The 22045-nt window shown below is 33.8% G+C and overlaps 1 protein-coding gene across 3 annotated transcripts in view; it reads left to right on the plus strand.

The window, feature by feature from the left end:
* UNC13C (unc-13 homolog C) overlaps positions 1-22045 on the plus strand; it is a 505001-nt gene that overhangs the window by 391207 nt on the left and 91749 nt on the right. For all 3 annotated transcript variants that reach the window (XM_074327724.2, XM_074327725.2, XM_074327726.2), the window contains exons 19-22: positions 3788-3914; positions 8639-8735; positions 9411-9554; positions 18586-18663. In XM_074327724.2, the coding sequence (XP_074183825.2) occupies positions 3788-3914; positions 8639-8735; positions 9411-9554; positions 18586-18663 (446 nt within the window). The remainder of the gene's footprint in view (positions 1-3787; positions 3915-8638; positions 8736-9410; positions 9555-18585; positions 18664-22045) is intronic.

Here is a 22045-nt window from a genome sequence, read left to right on the forward strand (position 1 = left end):
CACTGCTCACAGTGGCTTTTACCTGCTTTCCAAAGTATAGAGGGACTTCATTGTAAGGGGCAGAAATTGGTGAACTGTTTCCTTTTATGGCACGACATCAATTTAAGGTTCACTCAAACTCACTACTAAAACATGTAAAAACTTAAGTAGGGAGAGGAAAAAAGCCCAAGGTCTTAACTAGAAACATCATTATACAATTTCACAAAAGAGACACATATACAGAGGGTGCCAAAAAAAATGTATACACATTTTTAAAAAGGAAAAAACTGTATTAAAATTACGCTGATGGTAACCACTTTGTGATTGCAGAAGTCAAATATGTCTTGTATTCATCTTTCGTTATCGGTATATATTGAGTATTACAATTTTAATAGTTTTTCCTTTCTTAAAATGTGTATACGTTTTTTGGCAGCCTCTGTATATTAAATAGTATTCCTTATAAGTAAGAAGTCTTTTTTTTATGTAATACATGTTCTCTGACTCAAATTATTTTATATAATACGTGTTCTCTGACTCAAATTCCTTTTTGTGCACTAATAGAAAGTCATTTCTCTACTGAATTTTTCACTCACCGAAAGCACAAAGTTGGGCTAAATTCATCTCCTCCAAAGTTGGACTAAATCCACCTCTTCCTGTACCTATCAAATTATGACACTTACTATACTGTAGTAAAGGTATTGTTACATGTCACCCTTCTTCCTTAAGCTCTATGCACATAGGTCCTTCATTTGTATATCCCCAGTACTTCACACATAGTAACTGGCACAAGACACACACTCAATAACACTTCTGGTAATTGATGGAACTGGGTTACCCTTCCCTTCAGATTTTGTTAATGTGCAAACACTCTTGAGAGTGGTAACACATTAAGTCAGGTTCACCCTAACATTTGCAAAGGCAAGAGCACAACATGCCATAGACATAAATACTTACAATTTCTAAACAAAGTTAATAAACTGATATATAAAATGTGTTGTAGCTCCTACTTCAAATAACCTAACTTTCACATCAATGTGATAAAAAATTGTATAATTTTTTTAACATCCTGAAAGTTGGCAAAATATCAAAGGTAACGTAATTTTATTATCAATATGCATATTTGGGTGTTCTGTTTTCAGTGAGTGTTTGGGTTTTCAATTAAAGATATAAATAAGTCAAATTATTATATTTTTCTTTTAGAAAATATATATTTTCACCTTTATTTCAGCAAAATTACTAACTATGCAGTTATAAAATATTTCAAATATTTTGTGTTCTATTTACAGTGGTGTCAAATAATACAACCTTTCCCAAGGCACGTGATGTCTGTTCTGTTTCATTTTGTTTCCTGTTTTAAAACATTTAAGAATGCCTTATCTTTGAACTTTTTTCTATTTTCAGCCTTTCTTTTTCCTGAAGTCCACTTACATTTTTTTCTATCTAATCTCAGTTTACACACATTCTTAATATTTAAAGGATTAAAAAGTTATTGTATTCAAAATAGACATTTAAATGTAATATAAAAAGATGTAATTTGAAATAAAATATAAATACAAAACTTAAAATTTTAAATTACTTCGATGTGCTTTCAGATATAGTTCATATATAATTTTCAGAAAGCTATTTCCTTCTAAAGTATTCAAAAAATAGTTATTAAAATGAGGACAAAATTCAAGTCATTATTTTATATTAACAGTTAGGTAAGTCATCTGACTAAAGCAAAATTTAATGAGCTAAATCTCTATCTAAATTTAAAAAATAAAACTATTGACAATTCTGGCATTTAATAGTTAGCAGAGAATCAATGTCAGGCTCCATGTATATTATATCTAGAACTACCCATGTACAAAGTTAGAGAGTGATATGAGTCATTTAATATTCAAAATATTCCCAGCTAGCATGTGCACCTGTTCTGAATGCTGCATTGATTCCTGAGTGCCTTCAAATGCATGAATTCGAGCCAAAGAAAATGAGTGTTAATACTTGAAAATAATACTTTGTTATGCAATAATCTATTGTACTTATGCTTTCTAGACAAAGTACCTGATGAGTTAGTTGGCTCTTTTTCTTACCTAACTGATTCCATAGCTCAAAGTCTTTCCCATACCCCAAAGCAGTATCTGTTTACCTTGTCAGCAATGGCAATCCACAAACCTTGGTCAAATTTGGACAGTCATCTTTTATTTCTAGGATATTGAACAAAGATTAGTCCAAACTGTCTCGCTGGGGCTTAGCAGGTGTTAATCAAAAGTGCATGAGGTGTTAGTCACAAGAGCAGATGTTGAGAGCTCCAACTTGCTCCGTGCCAGTACCAAGTGTGGGATCCCAAGTGGCAGATTCCCACAAGCTATTTATGTGGGACCTAGGATAGGGGTCTTCTCTTGTCTGGCATTCAGGGTTATATTGCATTAAATTCCAACCTATGAGTTGATCAAATAAATGATCTTAAGGTGTGGAAGGACACTAGGCATCATAAGGGAAAGCAGCAGGGGGAGAGCCAGCACTGATCATTATGTAGATAATTTGAAAATGCTCTGTTTGGGGTTGTGTTTACTCTTATCATTTGGATTTAAGTCCCTCTATAGTCAGGTATTGGGAAGCAGGGATGTCCTCATTTTATTTATAACAATCTAATTGCTTCGATTAGTATTTTCAGCCTGGAAGATAAAGTATAGCATGCTTCTACCATGAATCAAAGCCCTTGGCTTGAAAGAGAGTCAGAGACTCAACCAGAGCTTCTCTGAGGGCACTTTCAAACTCAGTATAGTAGGGATATTTTTGATTTGGTTGTGTCTACGCTTGTAGTCACAATTGGCCAATGTATTAATGTTGTGGGGGGGGTGGGGAGCAGAGATAACTATGTTCAGTGATACTATTATTTGTCTTTATTTTCCAGTACTATAGGCCCAGATCAAAATACCAGTTTTAAGCTATACTTCTTGAGCAATACAGAAAAAAAGTCACATATTAGGAAATCCTGCTAAAGAAATGTCAAAAAAGCCACAGGGTGTAAAATATATTTGGCTGAACTTAAAAGTGAAGAAGAAATCATCTGGCTTAGAAGTTAGATGTACCATGTTTCCCCAAAAATAAGACCTACCCAGACAATCAGCTCTAATGAGTCTTTTGGAGCAAAAGTTAATTAAGATCCAGTCTTATTTTATTATGACCGGGTACAATACAATACAATACAACACAACACAACACAACAATACAACACAACAACACAACACAACACAATATAATACAATACCGGGTCTTATATTAATTTTTGTCCAGCTAGGTCTTATTTTCAGGGAAGCAGCATAGTTCTCCTTTTCACTACCTTAATTTTTTAAGTGTTAAATATCCAGGATGGAAATGTGATCTACTCATTGACATTTCTAGTATTAATCAGGGATTAGGCCTCTGAGTTTGATTCATGTTTTAGTCATGCTTAGAGTTTTAATTTTTTCTGCCACTTTGCATCAGGCTAAAAGTAGTCAAAATATGAAAACTTACAGATAAATAGAAAACTTTTGATATGTTATTATTCGTTAACAGCATCAGATTTCTTACCTTTTTTAGGAAGGCACATTAGAACATTCAAGTTATTTCTCATTATTTATTGCCTGACCTATTCCACTTAGAACCTATAATGATTTTTGCATTTTGTAAAATTTCAGATCTGTCTTTAGAAATTCACTTTGCGTTGTATCAAATACACTATTTTCTTCCTTTTTGAATCATACTAATAAAATTAGATTGCACCACAGCAGCATTGTTGGCAAACCAAACTTGATTAAATGTTTGATTTTATCTGTTATAGAACATGAAAAGCAGAGATTATGCAAGAGCACCGATTATATGAATTTGCATTTCAAAGTGAAATGGTTTTATAATGAATATGTGCGAGAACTTCCTGCCTTCAAGGATGCCGTTCCTGAATACTCCTTGTAAGTAGTGCTTTGCAACCCCAAGTTTATTCTCAATTCAAAGTCCCATAAAATTACACCTGAATTATACAGCTCTAAAATCCCTTCATGTAGTCTTCATTTGAACGCAGACATTTCTATTATAAAATTAATATTAAATGATGTGCATGTCTTTGGGAACCATATTTAATTGAATTGTGTTGCATTTTCCAAGTATGCATCACTTCGATAGTCAACTTAAAGGAAAAGACATACATGATAAAATATGGCTTGCATGATGAGATTACCTTCTGGAAAAGTGCTCAAACTCAGATTTTATTGGGAAAATGAGGGTGCTTGTATACTGAGCTATATAATCAGTTTTGTTTTTTCCTTAATTAAAACTGAAAATGTCTTAGAATTCATATTTCTAAAATTGAAGTCATTATTAAACAGTTAACATTTTCATAAACATATCTCTATCAAATACATTTGATCAGACTTATAATACTCAGCGTTTGATATTTTCCAGAATTCTATTATCCTATTGAGGGTGTCCTTGCATATGCCAGGCCCTGTGCAAAATGTTATAGGGGGGCAAAAAAAACAGAGCAAGGCACTCGTATGTGGGACAAATTGTAAAGGTCTAATGTACAAAGAATTGAGTCTCCCCCAAAAAATGAGAAGGGAAAAAAATAATACTAGAGCAATGCATGAAAAGATACTAGGTGTGAATTTTATAAAATTGCTGAAAAACATGAAGTGCAATTCAAAAATTTCTATAAATTCTAAGCAGGATAAATGCAAGAAAAACTACCTGTAGGTACATTATAGAAAACTACTTAAAACCAAAAAGAAGAAAATCTTTAAATGTAGTGGGGTCAAGGAAGGGAAGACATTTCATCAGAGCTACAGTTACTGTTGGCTGACTATTCAATAGAAGTGACTAAAACCAGAATACAATACACTGATATCTTTCAAGTGCTGGGGGGGGAGGAACTCAACTTAGAATTCTACAAGCATCAAAAATGTCCTTCAAAAAAGAAAGCTAAATAAAGACACTGACCTAACTTAGAAGCTGAAAGAACCCATTTCCAGCAGACCCTCACCAAAAATACACACTATAAGCTATGCTTCAGATAGAAGGAAAATGACCAAAGTAAAATTACGGTAATATATTAAAGAATAAAAACCATTTATTTTGCAGAGTAAAATATACATAAAATTAAGATGTAAGACAACCAAGACAACAATAACATGAAATGGTGGAAGAGCAATAAATGGAGTTAATATGTTAAAATATCATTGAATTGTTTAGAAAGTGTGAAATACTCATTTTAAAAAGCCTCTAATATGTCATAGATGTGTGAGATAATTTGTAATACAACCCCTTAAGGTATAATATAATGCTATGCATCAATAGTACTATAATGGGGGTAAAAAAGTAAAAAAAAATATACTTAAAGGCAAAAAAGGAGAATTAAAATAATAAAGAGAAGGTAAGAAATTTGGGGAGGGGGTAAGAAAGTGGATAGATTTAAACTGAAATATATCATAAAATTAAGTGTAATGATTAAATGCAAATGGATTAATACTCTAGTCAACAAATATTGTCCTGCTAGATAAAGCAGTAAACCCCAAAATATCTTGCTTACAGTTTATTCTCCTAAAACATAAGGGTCTAGAAAGGTCAAGTAAAAGGATGAAAACAATAATTGAAAGAAAAGTTATGGACCTATACTAATATCAAAAAAAATAGAATTTAATGTAAGAAATATTTTGAGAAATAGAAATATTTTATTATGATTAAAAGAGAAATTCAGCAAAAAGATATCAGTTCTAAATTTGTATGTACCATATAACATGTCAGCAAAATATATAAATCAAAAATTGTCAAGTGTAAAAGGAAAAATCAATAAATCCACAATTCTATTTGGAGATTATTCTTTTTTCAGCAGTTGATTAATGAATCAGATAAAAAAAGTCAGTAAGAACAAAGAAGTTTCAACAACATGAGTAACATACTTAGAGATATTTATATATCCATCTATATCTATATTTATATCTATATCTACATCCCCGAGAGGTTCCATAGTTTGTCATAGATATTGTTCATACAAGCACACAACCTATCTACAATTTATATTCAACAATGACAAAATACACATTGTTGTCAAATGCACATGATGCACTTACCAAAAGAAACTATCAGCCAGACCATAAAGCAAATCTAATGAATTTTAAAAGATTGAAACATAAAGTGTATGTTCTTGAACTATCGTGGAAATATGTAAGCCAGAAATCAACTTCAGGAAGATAATTAGAAAATCACCAGAGAGGGCAATTAAGCAGAACACTCTAAATATTCATGAGTCAAAGGAACTCACAGTGCAAATTTCATAATATTTTGAACTAAGTGATAATAAAATATGACATATTGAAAATTGTGAATTGTAGCTAAAACAGGAAATAGAGGAAAATTTATAGCTCTACTTCTATATAAAAGAAAGAGGAGGATAAAACCATTAATATAAGTATCAGAAATTGTTTAAAAGCAAATTAAATCCAAAGATAGTAGGAGAAAGAAAATAATCTGATCTGGAATAAAAATAAAATAGAAAATATAAAATGGGAGAAGTTACAAAGCCAGGTTATTTTTTGAAAAGACTGATAAAACCAAAATGTTTTAGCAAGGCCAATGGGGGAAGGGAAAAGATGTCACAAATTCATTATCGAGAAAGGACATCACTAAAGATCTTACAAAGATAAATAATAATGGGAATATCTATGCCAATCATTTAAAAATTAGATAGAATGTACAAATTTCTTTTGAACTATAATTTATTACTTGACATAACAAAAAAGATAAAATCTGAATGAGCCCATAATTATTTTACAATTTAAATCCTTAATTAAAAAACATGTCACAACTAAAACTCTAGGCCCAAGAGCTTCAAATGGAATTCTTCCAACTGTTTAAAGAAGACTATCATCAATATTATACAAACTGTGATAGAGAAGGCAAGAATACTTCTGAAATCATTTTTTGAGGTCAGCATATCCTCACTATTAAAACCTGGAGAACATGACAAATAAGAATAATTTACAGGCCAGTTTCTCTCTGAACATAGTTTTAAAAAATAAACTTAATTGAAATATTAGCCAGTAGAATCCAGTGGTTTATAAAAAGATGAAAATGACCAATGGGAATTTATTCCTGGAATATGAGATTAGTTAAACATTTTAAAAGCAATTAAATGTGATTTACCATATTTAAAGAATGAAGATTATTACACTAGAAACAGAACAATAATTTGATAAAATACAACATCAATTCATTATAAAAAATTTATTTAGCAATTTAGGAATAGAAGGGAACTATCTTAATCTAATAAAATATACCCTTCAAAAATAAAATAAAAAAAACTATACAAACATATTGGTGAAATTTTGAAAGATTCCCCCTGAGATCAAGAATGAGAATGTTAGCTGATAGCATCATTTTTATTTAACATTACACTAGAAGTTTTAGGCAGTTCAAAAAGTCAAGAAAGGGATAGAAAAGCATAATATTTGTAAAAGCATATAATGATGCTGTCAGTATTTATATAGGGCATAATTGTGCATCTAGAAAACCCTTAAGAAACTATGGGAAAACTAGTAGAGCTTAAAAAATGAAAGTAGTATTTATAAAAAGTGAATGTAGTACTACATCTATATAAGTGTTCATTACATTTCTATATAAGCCACAATTAGAAAATTTTATATGAATCATATCATTTAAGTAACATGAAAACCACAAGAAACAAATGTGATGAAAGATGTTCAAGCCCTCTATTCTGACAAGTATAAAATATTATTGAGAGAAATTTAAGATGAACTAAATAAAATACACAATGTTCCTAAAAAGATACATATTGTAAAGATAGTTCTCTCCACATTAACTTACAGATTCAGTACAATCCCATAAAAATTCCAGCAGGTATTTTTGTGCAAATTCAAAAATCCATTCAAAAATATATATAGAAGTGCAAAGGGAATAGCCAAAATAATCTTGAAGAGGATATTAAAAAAACAAACAAACAAACAAACAAAAACTGGAGTACTGTGCTATCAGTGATCAAGACTTACTGAAAAGATACAGTTAGTAAAAGAGTGTGGTATTAGTGCTCAACAAATAGACCAATGGAACAAAATAGTCCAGAGACAAACCCACACATATGCTGTTACCTGATTTGTCAAAGACATCATTTGAAGGCAGTAGGGGAAAGGATGATTTTCTAAATATATGTTGCTAGACAATTGCTCATCCTTATGGAAGAAGAAAGAACTTTGAAACCTAGACCATTCACAAAACCCAACATGAAATTGTACTATACATCATAAGAAGTCAAAGGTGAGCCCCAGAATGGTATGGATGGAAGCGGGACTGTAAAGCACTAAGAAATGGGACAATGGTATGACAGGAGGACACAGCACACAAGATTTACATTTTACAGGATTTTGAATTATAAAGGAAATTGTAGAGTGGCAGTTGGGAACTAAGCATATTTGAGGCAGCATAGGAAGAAAGATTACAGGTAAAAGAGAAGGGGATATATTTGATGAGGTAAAGCTAAAGAAAGGTCTCTGTGGAGCAGAACTGTAAAAAAGAATGAAAAGAGATTGTTGGTCCTAAATTACTCTCATATAAGAAAAGTGCAGTATTCACCGTTAATTATGTACAAATGATCTCTTTTATAGTATGTAACATTAATTTTTTTTAGGTGGTTTGAGCCTTTTGTTATGCAGTGGCTAGATGAAAATGAAGATGTGTCAATGGAGTTCCTTCATGGAGCACTGGAAAGAGACAAAAAAGATGGAGTGAGTTTAAATTACTTTAAGATTACTTGTTGTCGAGATTCATTCATGCTGCTCTCTTTTAAGCTAATGGGAATTAGTAGGCTCATGGTTATTAATTAAGGCTTATTTTAATCCTATAATGACCAAAATAAACTTAAAACACAATTTTAAAGGGCTGATAGGAACCCTAGAGAATTGCTTAAATAAAAAATAAATTTAAAAAGTCAATCACCCTTTTGCCCCAAGATTTCTTTGCTTATTGAATTAGTTAGAATCTACAAGTTTAGCAGACTCGTATAAAACTCCCTTGACCTGGAACCTTTCCAGATGCCAAGATTAGGAGCAGACACCCTCCCAATGCCTCTGGAGCAACTCAGAGGTCATGAACCACAATCCGCTTGCTAAATCATCCCAATACCTCTGGGTAATGACAGACCAAAAGAACCTGTCACCCCATTCAGCAATGGAGAAACCAATTAACAGCAGCCTGCCCCATGATGTTAGTTCCACTACATTTTCCAGTAAAGGAGATGAATGATATTAAAATGAATAAGCATTTTATTACCAGGAAATAAAGGAACTTCCTAATGAAGGTAGATGATATAAGAGATACACTTGCTTATGTGAAATAATAAAGATTTTCTCCACAGTCCTGTTAATGTCTTTGTGGAACGGTTTCACCTTTTCTCTCCTCAGTTCCAGCAGACATCTGATCATGCCCTCTTCTCTTGTTCTGTGGTGGATGTCTTTACTCAGCTGAATCAGAGCTTTGAGATTATTAAAAAACTGGAATGCCCTAACCCTGAAGCATTATCTCACTTAATGAGAAGATTTGCAAAGGTAGGTCAAATGGAATGAATCCTTTCTTTGCCGGGACTCTCCCATGTTATTATTTACCTGCACAGAACCTGAACAGTGCTGTTGTTTCGTAGGATGTCTTCTCTGACACCACTATCCCAATTTAATTCCCAATTCTAGTATTAATAGGTTCGGTTGTTTTAGGTTTGTCATCTGACTTTCTTTATGCACTTCTTGTTTCATATATATGGATTCATCATCTTAAAAAAAAAAATCTGTGTTTTTCACATTGACTCAGTCATTTGTAATTGAAGATACTACCACAATGGGCCAAATTATTTCCTTTTCAAATGTAGTGCTTAAGAGCTGAAAATAAGCCTTGGCATTTCATATTCAAATTGCAAGTATTCTTTAGCAGATATCGTAGTATAATGAAAAGTATATTGGACTTAGTCATGAAAACTGAGTTCTGATTTCCTATCATCTAGTAACTGTGGTGTGAGTCGAAGCAGTCCCCTGATTTTTATGAATTTGGTTTTCTTACTAGACAGATTGATCTTGATCAACGAGATTCCTCTTAAGACCTCTTCCTCTTCTTAGAGTCTAAGAAGGCTCTCAAAGAGCTCACTACTTTACCAAATATTTCAAGGGAAATATAAGAAATAATGGATGCACAATGCAACAGAATAGAGAGCCCAGAAATAAGCCCACACTTGTATGGTCAATTAATCTATGATAAAGGAGGCAAGAATATAAAATGGGGTAAAAACCACTAAAAAGTGGTTTTGGGAAAACTGGACAGATATGTATAAAAGAATGAAACTAGACCTCCTTATTACACCATACACAAGAATTAACTCAAAATGGATTAAAGACATAAATGTAAGACCGATACCATAAAACTCCAAGAAGAAAACATAGGCAGTACACTTTCAGACATTGCTCTTAGTAATATTTTTTCTGATATACCACCTCGGGGAAACAAAAGAAAAAATAAACAAATGGGACTGCATCAAACTAAAAGATTTTTGAACAGCAAAGGGAACCATCAACAAAATGAAAAGACAACCTACTAAATTTGCCAATGATACACCCAATAAGGGGTTAATATCCAAAATTTATAAAGAACTCATATAACTTAACACACACACAAAAAAAAAAAACACAAAAAACAGAAAAACAAGTAATACAATTAAAAAATGGGCAGAGGATATGAATAGACATTTCTCCAAAGAGGACATACAGATGGCCAATAGATATATGAAAAGATGCTCAACATCACTAATCATCACAGAAATACAAATTGAAACCACAATGAGAACACCTGCCAGAATGGCCATCATCAATAAACAAACAAATGTCCACGAGGATGTAGAGAAAAGGGAACAACCCTTGTGCACTGTTCATGGGATTGCAAATTGATGCAGCCACTATAGAAAACAGTATGGAGATTCCTCAAAAAATTAAAAATAGAGATACTTAGAATATTTTTGACCCAGCGATTCCACTTCTGGGTATTTATCAGAAGAAATCCAAAACACTAATTTGAAAAGCTATATGCACCTCTATATTCATTGCAGCATTATTCACAAAAGCCAAGATATGGAAGCAACCTAAGTGCTCATCAATAGATGATTGGGTAAAGGTGTGATACATATATACAATGGATAGACAACACTTGGTCATATAAAAGAATGATATCTTACCATTTGTGATCACATGGATGGACCTAGAGGGTATTATGCTAGATGAAATAAGTCAGAGAAAACCAAATACTGTATGATTTCACTTATATGTAGAATCTAAAGAACAAAATAAATAAACAAACAAACCAGAAACAAACTCATAGATACAGAGTACAAACGGATGGTTACCAGATGGGAACAGTGTTGGGGGCTGGTGAAAAAGGTGAAGGGATTAAGAAGTACAAATTGGTAGTTACAAAAGGAGTCATAGGGATGTAAAGTATAGCATAGAGAATATAGTTAATAATATTTTACTAACTATGTATAGTGCCAGGTGGATACTAGACTAATTGGGGGATCACCTCATAAATTATATAAACGTCTAAGCAATATGCTGTACACCCGAAACTAAACTGATATGAGAATATTTTTTAAAAATCGTAGATGCAGTCTTTGCCCTTCTTAAGGAAAAAAAAAAAATAAGAGCACATGACATGAGCTAATTGGAAGATGGCATGAAGTGGGACCCATTTTGGTCTCATATTGTGGGATCTACAGTAAGTTGGAATGGAAAATAATGACAGCTGCAATAGACAGAGGTTTCATGGGAAAATGGGGCTCAGTCAGACTAAAAAGGTGAAGTTAGAAAAGTATTCCAAGCCATGGGGATAGCAGGAATGAAGGGAGAGGTAAAGCTGAGCTTGACATGTGCAGAGCAGGGAGAAACAACCTTCTGGCAAAAATATGTTCTCTGGGAGAAGGAGGGAAACGTTGGAGAGCAAAGATAGGTTCAGGTCTTGAAGAACTCTGCTTTCCCGGTTGAGAAGTTTATACTTAATTTTCTGAACAATTTAGAAAACATTGAACATTTGGAGATGTTTAAGCTGGGTAGTGACGTAACATCAAGAGTAACAGGGCAACGACCTGCACAGCTTTGTGTCTGAGTGCCCTAAGAAAAAATCTGGCTCTGTGGGTTGGATGATGGCAGAGGTCTCAGCTGTTCATTCAAGTGTTTACTCATTGCCTCACTTGCACACGTTACTTGCCACTTTGAGAGATTAGTCATGAATAAGTATAATCTCTAACCTCAGAAAACTCATAAGGGGAGGGCCAAACTATGACACAGTGAAACACTATAATCGGGGCATCTCAGAAAATAGACAGACAGACACCATGTTTGGTTTCTTCAGAGGCTTCTCTAGGCTTCAGATGGCAGCCTTCTTACTGTGTCCTCATGTCCTCACGTAGTCTTTCCTCTGTGCACATGTACCCCTGGTGTTTTTATGTTTGTCCAAGTTTCCTCTTTTTATAAAGACACCAGGCAGATTGGATGAGGGCCCACACGAATGGCCTCATTTTAACTGAATCCTCTTGAAAGAGCCTATCTCCAAATACAGTCATTCTGAGATATTAGGGGTTAGGGTTGCAGCATATGAATTTTGAGGGGACACAATTCAGACCCTAAAACATGTATACATTTAACATGCTACTGCTTTTAACTGCAGACACAAACACAAAGGTATATAACTTCATTTGCATTATCACAAAAAGTCTAAATTTGAGGTCCTTAAGGAATAGGAGGCTTGAGCCTGACACTGTCATTGGCTCTGGCTCTTAGAAGAGTTTATATCTGGTTCACTGACAGCATGTTTATCAGGATTAGGATTAGGAGACAGCCTCTTTATTAACTGTGGTAGGATAGTTTATGCTGAGTAACAAGTAAATCAAGAAAAGCTGTGATTTGACACAAAGATTTGCTTCCTGTTCACACAACATCAGATACAGGGTGGATGACCCTGTAGGGGAGAACTTGTCAAAAATAAACACAGCCAGATACTAGTTAAAATGGTGAAAACAGGTTTTAATCAATAATATATTATTGCAATAGTAAATAACCCAGAGTGAACTGGACTCAACTTTGATTTGTACAGAGGTCCCGGGACATTTTAATGGAAGAATGAGGGAGAACGGATTGGGGCACGTGGGAGCTCAGTAGAGTCAGAGAAATGAAAAATTACAAAAAGCAAGAAGAGGCTGTTGGTTCATGAAACTCACCTGGGTTTGCTCCCTCGTGGAGTTAGGCTCCTACTCTCCCCCAGAGTCTGGGAGATAAGGGCCCATCTTCAGGTGTTGGATGGAATGAACTATAAATTCTTTTAACAGCCTTGAGTTTTTGTAGGCACTTTAAGTGGGGCTAGGGTTGTGGCTTTGAGTGTTAGAAACTATGTTAGTGTTTGTTCAAGTCTTTACAGGCCAATGTTGAGGCCTAGTTGACAAGAGGGCTTGGAGAAGTCTGGCTAGAGTTTGGTCAAGGAGAGAATCTTCCTCGCCCTCCACCATGCTATGACTCAGGGGTTCTAGCCTGAGCGGTCCCAAGAAAGAGAAAGCATAGGATTCCTAGAGGACGGATGGAACTACTATTGGAAAGTTAGACCCACATTGAGGAGTCTTGAAGAACAGCAAAATGGCTGAACTTCTTTCAGATAATGGGGAGTTAATGAAGGCTTTTAGGCAGACAAGCTGTCAGCCTAAACTGTATTACATTATTTATCTGCTATGAAATATATTGAACTCCAGTCTTTATATCTAAAGCAACCTCCCACTTTTAAAGATAATTGCTAAAATGATTTATTGGGATAATTCCTAGAGGGGACTTTCTTGGTAGCAGCTGATTTCAATTTCCCACTAAAGTGTACTCTGCAGCTACTCTGCAGGAGAATCATTCTAAAAGTTCTCTAAGCCTTCTAAACTAACAGCTGCATATTGGGTCACTTTCAAGAAAAGAATGAAATGGGGTCATTAGGGATAGCATTTAAAAAAGTATGTTACATGCTATTCTTGGAACTGTAAGACTTGTAGTATATTTTACATCAGATGAGAATGTAAAATACTCGCAGAGTTAATATATTTAGTAACATACTATTAGGTTGGTGCAAAAGTAATTGCGGTTTTTGCAGTTATTTTTAACCTTTTAAACCACAATTACTTTTGCACCAACCTAATATTATAATTGCACATGGTATTAGAAAAATAACTAAAATTCACCCTCAAAATAGTGGCAAGTTATATAAGGTGTAGATATGGAAGCACTGAGAGAGAGAAAGAAGAAAGCTGAACTGGAACTTTTAGGCCTCGGGCTCCAGTCCATCCTGCTCCTCTTAGTAGCTCTGACCTTTCTCCAGCTGTAAAGCTAAACCTAGCCATGCTGAAATCAAATGACTCAAGGGAAGCACAAAGGGGTAGAGGTCACAAAGAGGGTTGTATGAGATTTACATTCAGGAAACACATCCTCTAAAGCAAAAAGAAAAGAATTAGGCTCCACGTGTCACTGAGGAAATGTGAGCTTTTATTACAAAAAGTAATTTCAATTAAGTAAAACATTTTTAATCCATGGGAATTCAATACTACCCCATTATTATCATAAGGAAATAATTAAAAAACAATTAAAAACATTTTCTAGGAAAGTAGAAATTGATAACTTTTATTGAAAAAATAAATTATATTTTATGGGAATAATTTTTAAAATCATAAAAATAAAAATGGCACTTTGTGGTTAATTAGCTATTTCACAGTAACTTCAGACTCTCAGAGTTCGTTTTATGTCATTAGATGTGATCATCAATCTTGAAAACCTTAGCCTTCTTGGGATTGATTATGACGCTTATATCAAAATATACTGAAATTATATTCTGTTTCTGGGACTTACACTGATTTAAACCATCCCCTGGAGAGAAGACATATTAATGATGTCTGCAGACATTTCAGAATAGTTAGCATTCTAAAATGGACCGTAACGAGATTATTTGTTTTTACTAAATCATATATAAGACTGAACAAGATCCCAAACAAAAGCTTCAGATTTCACAGCAGTACATCCAGGAACTGTGATGAGTGGTAACATGGGCACATGTGTATGCAGTGAATTTTCCATGGCTATACTGCTGCTCTTGGCAAGTGTGGGTACTTTAATGAAAAAGAGAGAAAGATGAAGTAATGATATCTTCGGTACTACTTAAAACTTAATAAATATTAATTGACTCCTGGCTATGAGTCTGGCTGTTTGCCAGGTGCTAAAGGAGATACTATGGTGAAAGAGGCACAATAGTCCTTGTTCTCTGGGAACCTAAAACTAATAATGACAATTCGTTCAGCACCACCTAATATTAATCATTTTACATATATTGTCTGATTTACTCTTCACAACAGCCTCAGTGACATAGATACTATTATTTCCCTATCTTTTCAAATTACAAACAAGCTCAAAAAGTTTAAATAACTGAAACAAGGCACCCACCTAGTAATGGTAGGGATGGAATGCTTTTAAGCACCAAGTTATATTACCTCTGAATTCTGGTGTTTGAGAAATCAATTGGAAAGTCAGAGAGCAGAATCTCAGCATTTATTTTTACCCTTTGGGTCAAACCTAGGCATCCATGGGAGGGTTCTGTTTTTGGTGAATCCATTAAAATACACTGTTAGAAAACACTGAAGTGACATTTCTAAAGTCCCTTAAGAGATACTGCACAGTCTTCTTGTCCTCTCTGCATTGCTCTAACACTGTATGTTCCATGCCTAAAATGCGACTGCAAAGAAGGATTTTGGACCAGGGTTTTTAACCTACTGACTATAAGAGTAATACCCTAGGTGAACCTACTGGTAGTATTAACAGGCTATTCCCACTAGTGTGGCATTAGCTCAAGAGATCGTAATGACTTTGATTAATTGATGGCCATCCTACTCAATTGTACCAGAAGCTGTACGTCAAATCAGAGCATCCTGAGGCTGCAAAATATTTTGGTCATCCTATCTGATCCTTTAAATACAGAAGGAGCCCTCCCTTCACTGCCAGGATCCCATTAAAATTTCATCTTATTTAATCTGGAGCTGTTCGGCACTTCCTTTGCTGCATCCATAAAAGAACTGTCTATACCGCATGACTACCTCTTCATATAAACTGTGTTTTGTTATAGAACATGATGCAAACAGCCCCCACTAGACTATCTGTTGTGTCTCTCTCTTTATGTTGTCACCACTTCTGAATGCTGACAGTCCCCCAAAGACAAAGTCATGATCTAAGTCCACACACTCAGCAGTCCTGCCTTCCAGGCCAAGCTAGATACCCCTTCCATCAACAAGTTCACTCTAAAGAGTTTCCTCCACCCTACTATGCATTAGTTAGGACAATGGTTCTTAAACTTCAGCTTGCATCAGTATCACCTAGAGGCTTTTTAAATCATACATTGCACAGACCAAACCCCAGAATTGCTGACTGTATCTTTGGAGATAAAATCAGAGAATTTGCATTTCCAACAAGTTGCCAGGTGATGCTTACGTTGCTGCTGGAGACGTGACTTAGATAGACATATCTTAAGTAACTACTTCCTAGTATTAATTAAAGAACTAATGTCTGATCGTGATTTGCCTTGTTGAATAAATTACAGTGAAATTGAAGTTGCTCCTAAAATGTACATGTACACTTTCATTAAGGTATACTTTGTATATTAGTAAAGAAATAGATGTAATTACAGCCAGTGTACCCACAACTCTTATGGGCACAAGCCTTAGACCACATCGGACATGACTGAGCACTTTTCCTTACCCACACCCATGCTAACTTGCTATAAACACGCATTTGTAGGCTCCCGAGTGTGAGATCTTAGGCTCAGTGGTCTTCTAGCAGGAATTCAATGGAGCAGGGTTTTCCTATGAAGTAGAATCAAGCGTTAGACCCTGGGGGATACCTTGAATGTGTGGATGTCTGGTCCCTGCCCAGACTTTATCTTGAACAAGTGATAATGTAGAAATTGCAACAAGCTCCTAAAGTCAGGCTTTTGTTTGTTTTGTTTTTTGCAATTTAGTGAAATGATTCCTACAATTTACATTATCATTAGAACCTATACATTAAGAGTAGCGTTCCTATGCATGAGTGAATTAGTACTCCTTAGGTAAGTCCCAATGTAATTTTCAGCGTTTGTCTAAAGTGAAATGTGAACTGCTGCATTTGAAAGATACTGCAGTCTGCAGTCTGATCAGCCATCTGTTTTCTTAGATTTATTGGTCTGCTGCTTGATAAGATTTTATATAGTCCATGGCTGATTTTCTATTTAAGTGACACATACTATCCTTTTACTTTGTATTTCCCCAAAGTATTGATTTTCTTTCTGCATGTCATCCCTAATTTCAGGTTTTCATTATAACCTTAAAAGTCCATAAAACAAGTTCATAGTCGTATTGGGTGAATTCAAGTTTGTAGATTAAACATCTTGCCTTCCGTTTAACTCCTTGGAGTGTCTCTCCGAATTGATATTAAGCCATAAAGAAAATTCAGGTGAATACATTATATAAGAAAGAAAAATAAAAGCTTTTTTTGTCATTTTTCCATAAAAAGGGATGGCATATATCTCCTGTTATTGTTGCTTTTTCTCTTCTAAGAAAACCACATCCACATTTGGCTTAGGATAATTAAAGCTATATAAGTAAAAGCAGCAGGATACAAACTCATCAATACATTTTTAAGTAATTGAAATAAAATGTAACTAACAAAGTTTGTTCATTTCCATTGTTTTGCATGATTGAAGCAGAGGGCAGCCTTAGGCTCAGAAATAGTTATTAGATGCAAAAGGAAAATGTGAAATTAGGATGAAAAGAGCTAGAAGGGAAAAGATTAGGTAAGATTTTTTAGCAAATATAATGCATGAATAAATAACAGTAAATTGAAGGTAAATGTATTGAGATATTGTGAGACCACAAAAGCTGAAGTTTTATGTTTTAAGAGGTGGTCTTTGATATTAATGATTAAGCCTCCTTATAGAAAATTATTGGAAATATTCATTGCTAAGTACATGTATGGGAATGCTCTGACCTCACTTGCAATGAGGTAGTTAGGAACATTGGAGGAAGTTGAGAAAATGACCACCACAAAGAAATTTGATATGGTGTATGTGTGTGGAAGGTTAGGAACTAGAAACCAAGAGAGATGATTAAAGAAAAATAAGGTGTTATTTATTCAGGAAAAAAAGAGAGAGAGAGAGAGAGCATTAGGGGTCATTAGGTAATACGTATTCAAGCATCGAGGAAGCTGACACAAAATAGTATATATTCAGAATATTTAGTAAGGTTAGAAATAAAGAATTTCGTGATGGAGCATATTGTATTAAAATGGAATGGATCCATGTGAATATCTTCCAAATATACTCAAAAGTATGACAAATTGTCATCTAAATATAATAGTTTAATTGAGATCCTTCTTTTGGCAAGGGTGTAGATTTAATTACTGCTTATGAAAAGTTGAAAAAGATGTATGAAAGTGCCTGATTAGCATTAACCTCTGCAGTGTATATATAAAACTATGTACTTATTTGGATACATTTGACTTTTTTTTCCCCTAGACTATCAATAAAGTACTGCTTCAGTATGCTGCAATTTTATCAAGTGATTTCAGTTCATACTGTGATAAGGAAAACGTGGTAAGTAAAAATGTCTCTACTTCAAGTATTCCTCAGTTGAGATGCACTTCTTCCAACTAATAAATAAGCAAGAGAAATTTTATTTCTGTTCTCATACAGGATGATAGAAAAGAGGTATCTCAAGAAGTTGTTTGAAAACTTCTCTAGTAGTCATGAACTGCTGACAGTACAGAATTCAAAAAAAGGTTGAAAGCATCTGTATGCCAGGCAACTTATGGTGTTCCATGACAATAAAGAACAAGACATAAATAATTGAAAACCCACATTATTATAAAACATTGGAGCCGAGAACTAGGGAGTTTTAAAGTTGTTTAGTGTTTACACCAACTGGTTTAGTTTTGTACCAATACTAAAATGAGTATAATTTGGTCTTTCAGTTTGCAAATGAATTGAGGATTGTTGATGTAAGAAATGATGGTGAATTTCTACTCTGAATTATTAACTCAGCCTTTGTTCTTTTAGATGATTGAGAATCTTTATAAAAACCAAACCAGTATTGCAGTTTAATCAATAAAAGGTATAAAGAGAAGCAAGGTAAACTAAAGTGGTTTGAAATATAATATGTTATTTTATGGTGAAAGGTGAAATGTTTCTTATTCACCATATGTAATATTAGAGAAATATGTTCATAAATTACAGGAATTTTAAAAAAACACTGAAACAAGGTATTAAAAAGTCAGTAAATTATTTTAAAGAGGAAAACAATTTCCTTCCTTAAAAAGCAGTAATACCAGGCAAGTTTAAAAGAGAATTCTAAAGAAAGCTGCTAGTCTTTTCCCTGACACCTCACTGACCTCTTGCTGACAGCTCACTAATGTAAGTCAGTCCTAATGGTTCTTGAGGGTCCCAGAAGATTCTTCTTTCTTTTAAATTAATATGCTGCCCAGGAATTGTATTAAAACTCTCATTATCTCAGCAGATATCTCTAATTGCCATTGATTACAAGTACTCTAATAGGCAAGAAAGAGTGTTTTTTGAAGTAGCATATTTGTAATTAAAGGATAATATATTTGAAAAGTAACATACTGAAAATCAAAACAATGCCCGATAATTTCAGAAAAGATTCTGATTTTATTAGAAGATTTTGAAAGGTGGCTGTGAATTACAAAGACCAATTCCTGTCATTCCGAAAGAAAAACGACACTTAAAAGGCCCCTGCAGGCTTCCACTTGTGTTAATGTTCTAGAGTGTGTTTTTTGATTTTAAAAACTGAGAAAAGAATTATAAATCAGTGTTATTGTATTCTCTGTTTTTTTCTGTATATTTTATACATTTAAAAAATCAATTTTTTATAAAGCATAATAAAACAATCTTGCAAATATTACAGCAGAGGAACTTACTTTTCCTTTCCTGGATACTTTTCTCCCTAATTACTGATATCTCGACCAGTCTTAGAGTCTCACTCAAATGTCACATATCATTTTAGCTTTTCTTTTCCATGAAAGACTATCAGTTAGCTTCTTAGTTTGTGCTTTCAGCTGAGAAAAACTGAAGATGTACTTTTGTACATTTGTGTCTACATAATTATTGTTACAGATTTATTTCAATATCAAGAACGTTGAAACTTAATATTTTTTCTTTTCACAGTATATGTATGCCAATATACCTATTTAATCTGCAAATTGAGTTAGATATTTTTAAAGAGACAGACATCTTTTATGAGATGATCATAACATTTGCTTTCTTGGGAGGTAAAATCAAAGACAACAGTTATATAAAATGTCTGTGGCAAATCGTTTTTTCTCTACTGTGACACTTTAAATAGGAAATGTGTCAGAAGTTTTTTATCTATTTTCCCCACATTCCAAAATATAGCAAAGCAATACTATCTAAATCAAAATTACTTGATTTTAAATCTTTTTAAAAAATCTTTTTCAACTCAGAAACATACTTCAGTCATGCAGAAATGACCATAGTTTGAACAGAACTTTCATAGTCATTGTATTTTATGTTCCTATCTTTGTTCCAGATTTAGATCAAATGAAATGTATTGTCTCTTAGGGGAAAAGCCAAAATATAAAATAAAAAGATTGCGATTTGACTTCAGGCATAGATTATTTTATCTAAGTTAACTCATCAACAAATGATACTCTGAATGAGGTTAATGTTCTCTTTACTATGAGTGTTTGTTGTTTTTTTCTTTTACGATAGAGGTGTTTAAAGTAAAAGCTGTTTTTCATGATTAGGTTTAAGGTAGATTTGTGTAATTCAATGCTCGGCAATGTTCTGATAAATTGATTAAATAAAATTGAAATTTGAACATTTCAAGTTCAGGGAAAGCTTTATCCAAGAGGAAAGTCTCATATTGACTTTTATTTCCCTCTGGATGACTGCATCTCTTTTTTCTATGTAGCCTTACCTGGGGTCAGTAGCAGTCCATGCCAAGTGAGCCCAAGCGTTCACGTTCATTTTATTTCTTATTGGCTCTTTTCCATCAGAAATGATCATATTAGTAAGGTTTGGAAGTTGAATTTTTATTTATAAAACTAGTACTAGAGTACTATTATATGTACAAAAGAAAGATTAGCTTGAATGTTAATATGAAATAAGCAAAGAAGACTCCACCCAGCTGACTTAGACCCACAGGGAGAAGGGAGATATCTTCCTCCCATGTAGTCTTCCTGTTTTTCACTAAGAGTCACCGTCTTATTTTGATCTTAGTTTCCTCCCTTGTAGGATTGCCCAAATTGAATACAAATCTCCCCACTCTGCAAAGAAAAAAAAAAAGAGAAGAAGAAGAAGCTCCAAATAATAACCTATCCCCTAGTGGAAAAAACTCTGTTGGCTCAGTTGGCTCAGTTTGTTGACTTTACGTCTAGGTACTGAATCCCCTGGAAGTCTGACAACACATGCCATGCAAAGGACTAAGCTTAAGTGAAGTGGCTCTCAGTCATGCCAGGGGATCAGAATCATTTGTGGAATGTGCTTCAGATTTCTGAACAGCATCTGTGGGAGACAAATAGATACTTGTGTTTAAAAAATAAAATATTTAAGTGATTATAATCAAGGAAACAAGTTTAAAAATGTTTCATAAATCAAAGGATGTGGTCACTTTCAGAATCAAGTAGAAAGTCTGCAAAGTAATGAGGTTAAAACAATAATAAAATTTTACCAGTGATGAGAGCTAATACCTCTCAGATGTCCTCAGTCCTTTGCATGCCTCTCTCTGATTCATTATTGGCTTATTTCCCAGCAACTCAGAAGATACACCCATTTTCCTTTCTTTCCTGTTTTTCTTTCCCTTGATCTCCTGGCTCTTTAGAATCAGAATGCAACAAATATAAAATTATTCTAGAACTATACTGAATTTTACTTTCTAATTATAAATTAATTTCTACTATTCTAAAGTCTAGTCCTAGCATATAGTCCTTGAATCTTTATG

This window comes from Rhinolophus sinicus, chromosome 3, assembly GCF_057876585.1.
Source record: "Rhinolophus sinicus isolate RSI-liver-muscle chromosome 3, RSI-T2T, whole genome shotgun sequence".
In the NCBI taxonomy this organism is placed as follows: Eukaryota; Metazoa; Chordata; class Mammalia; order Chiroptera; family Rhinolophidae; genus Rhinolophus; species Rhinolophus sinicus.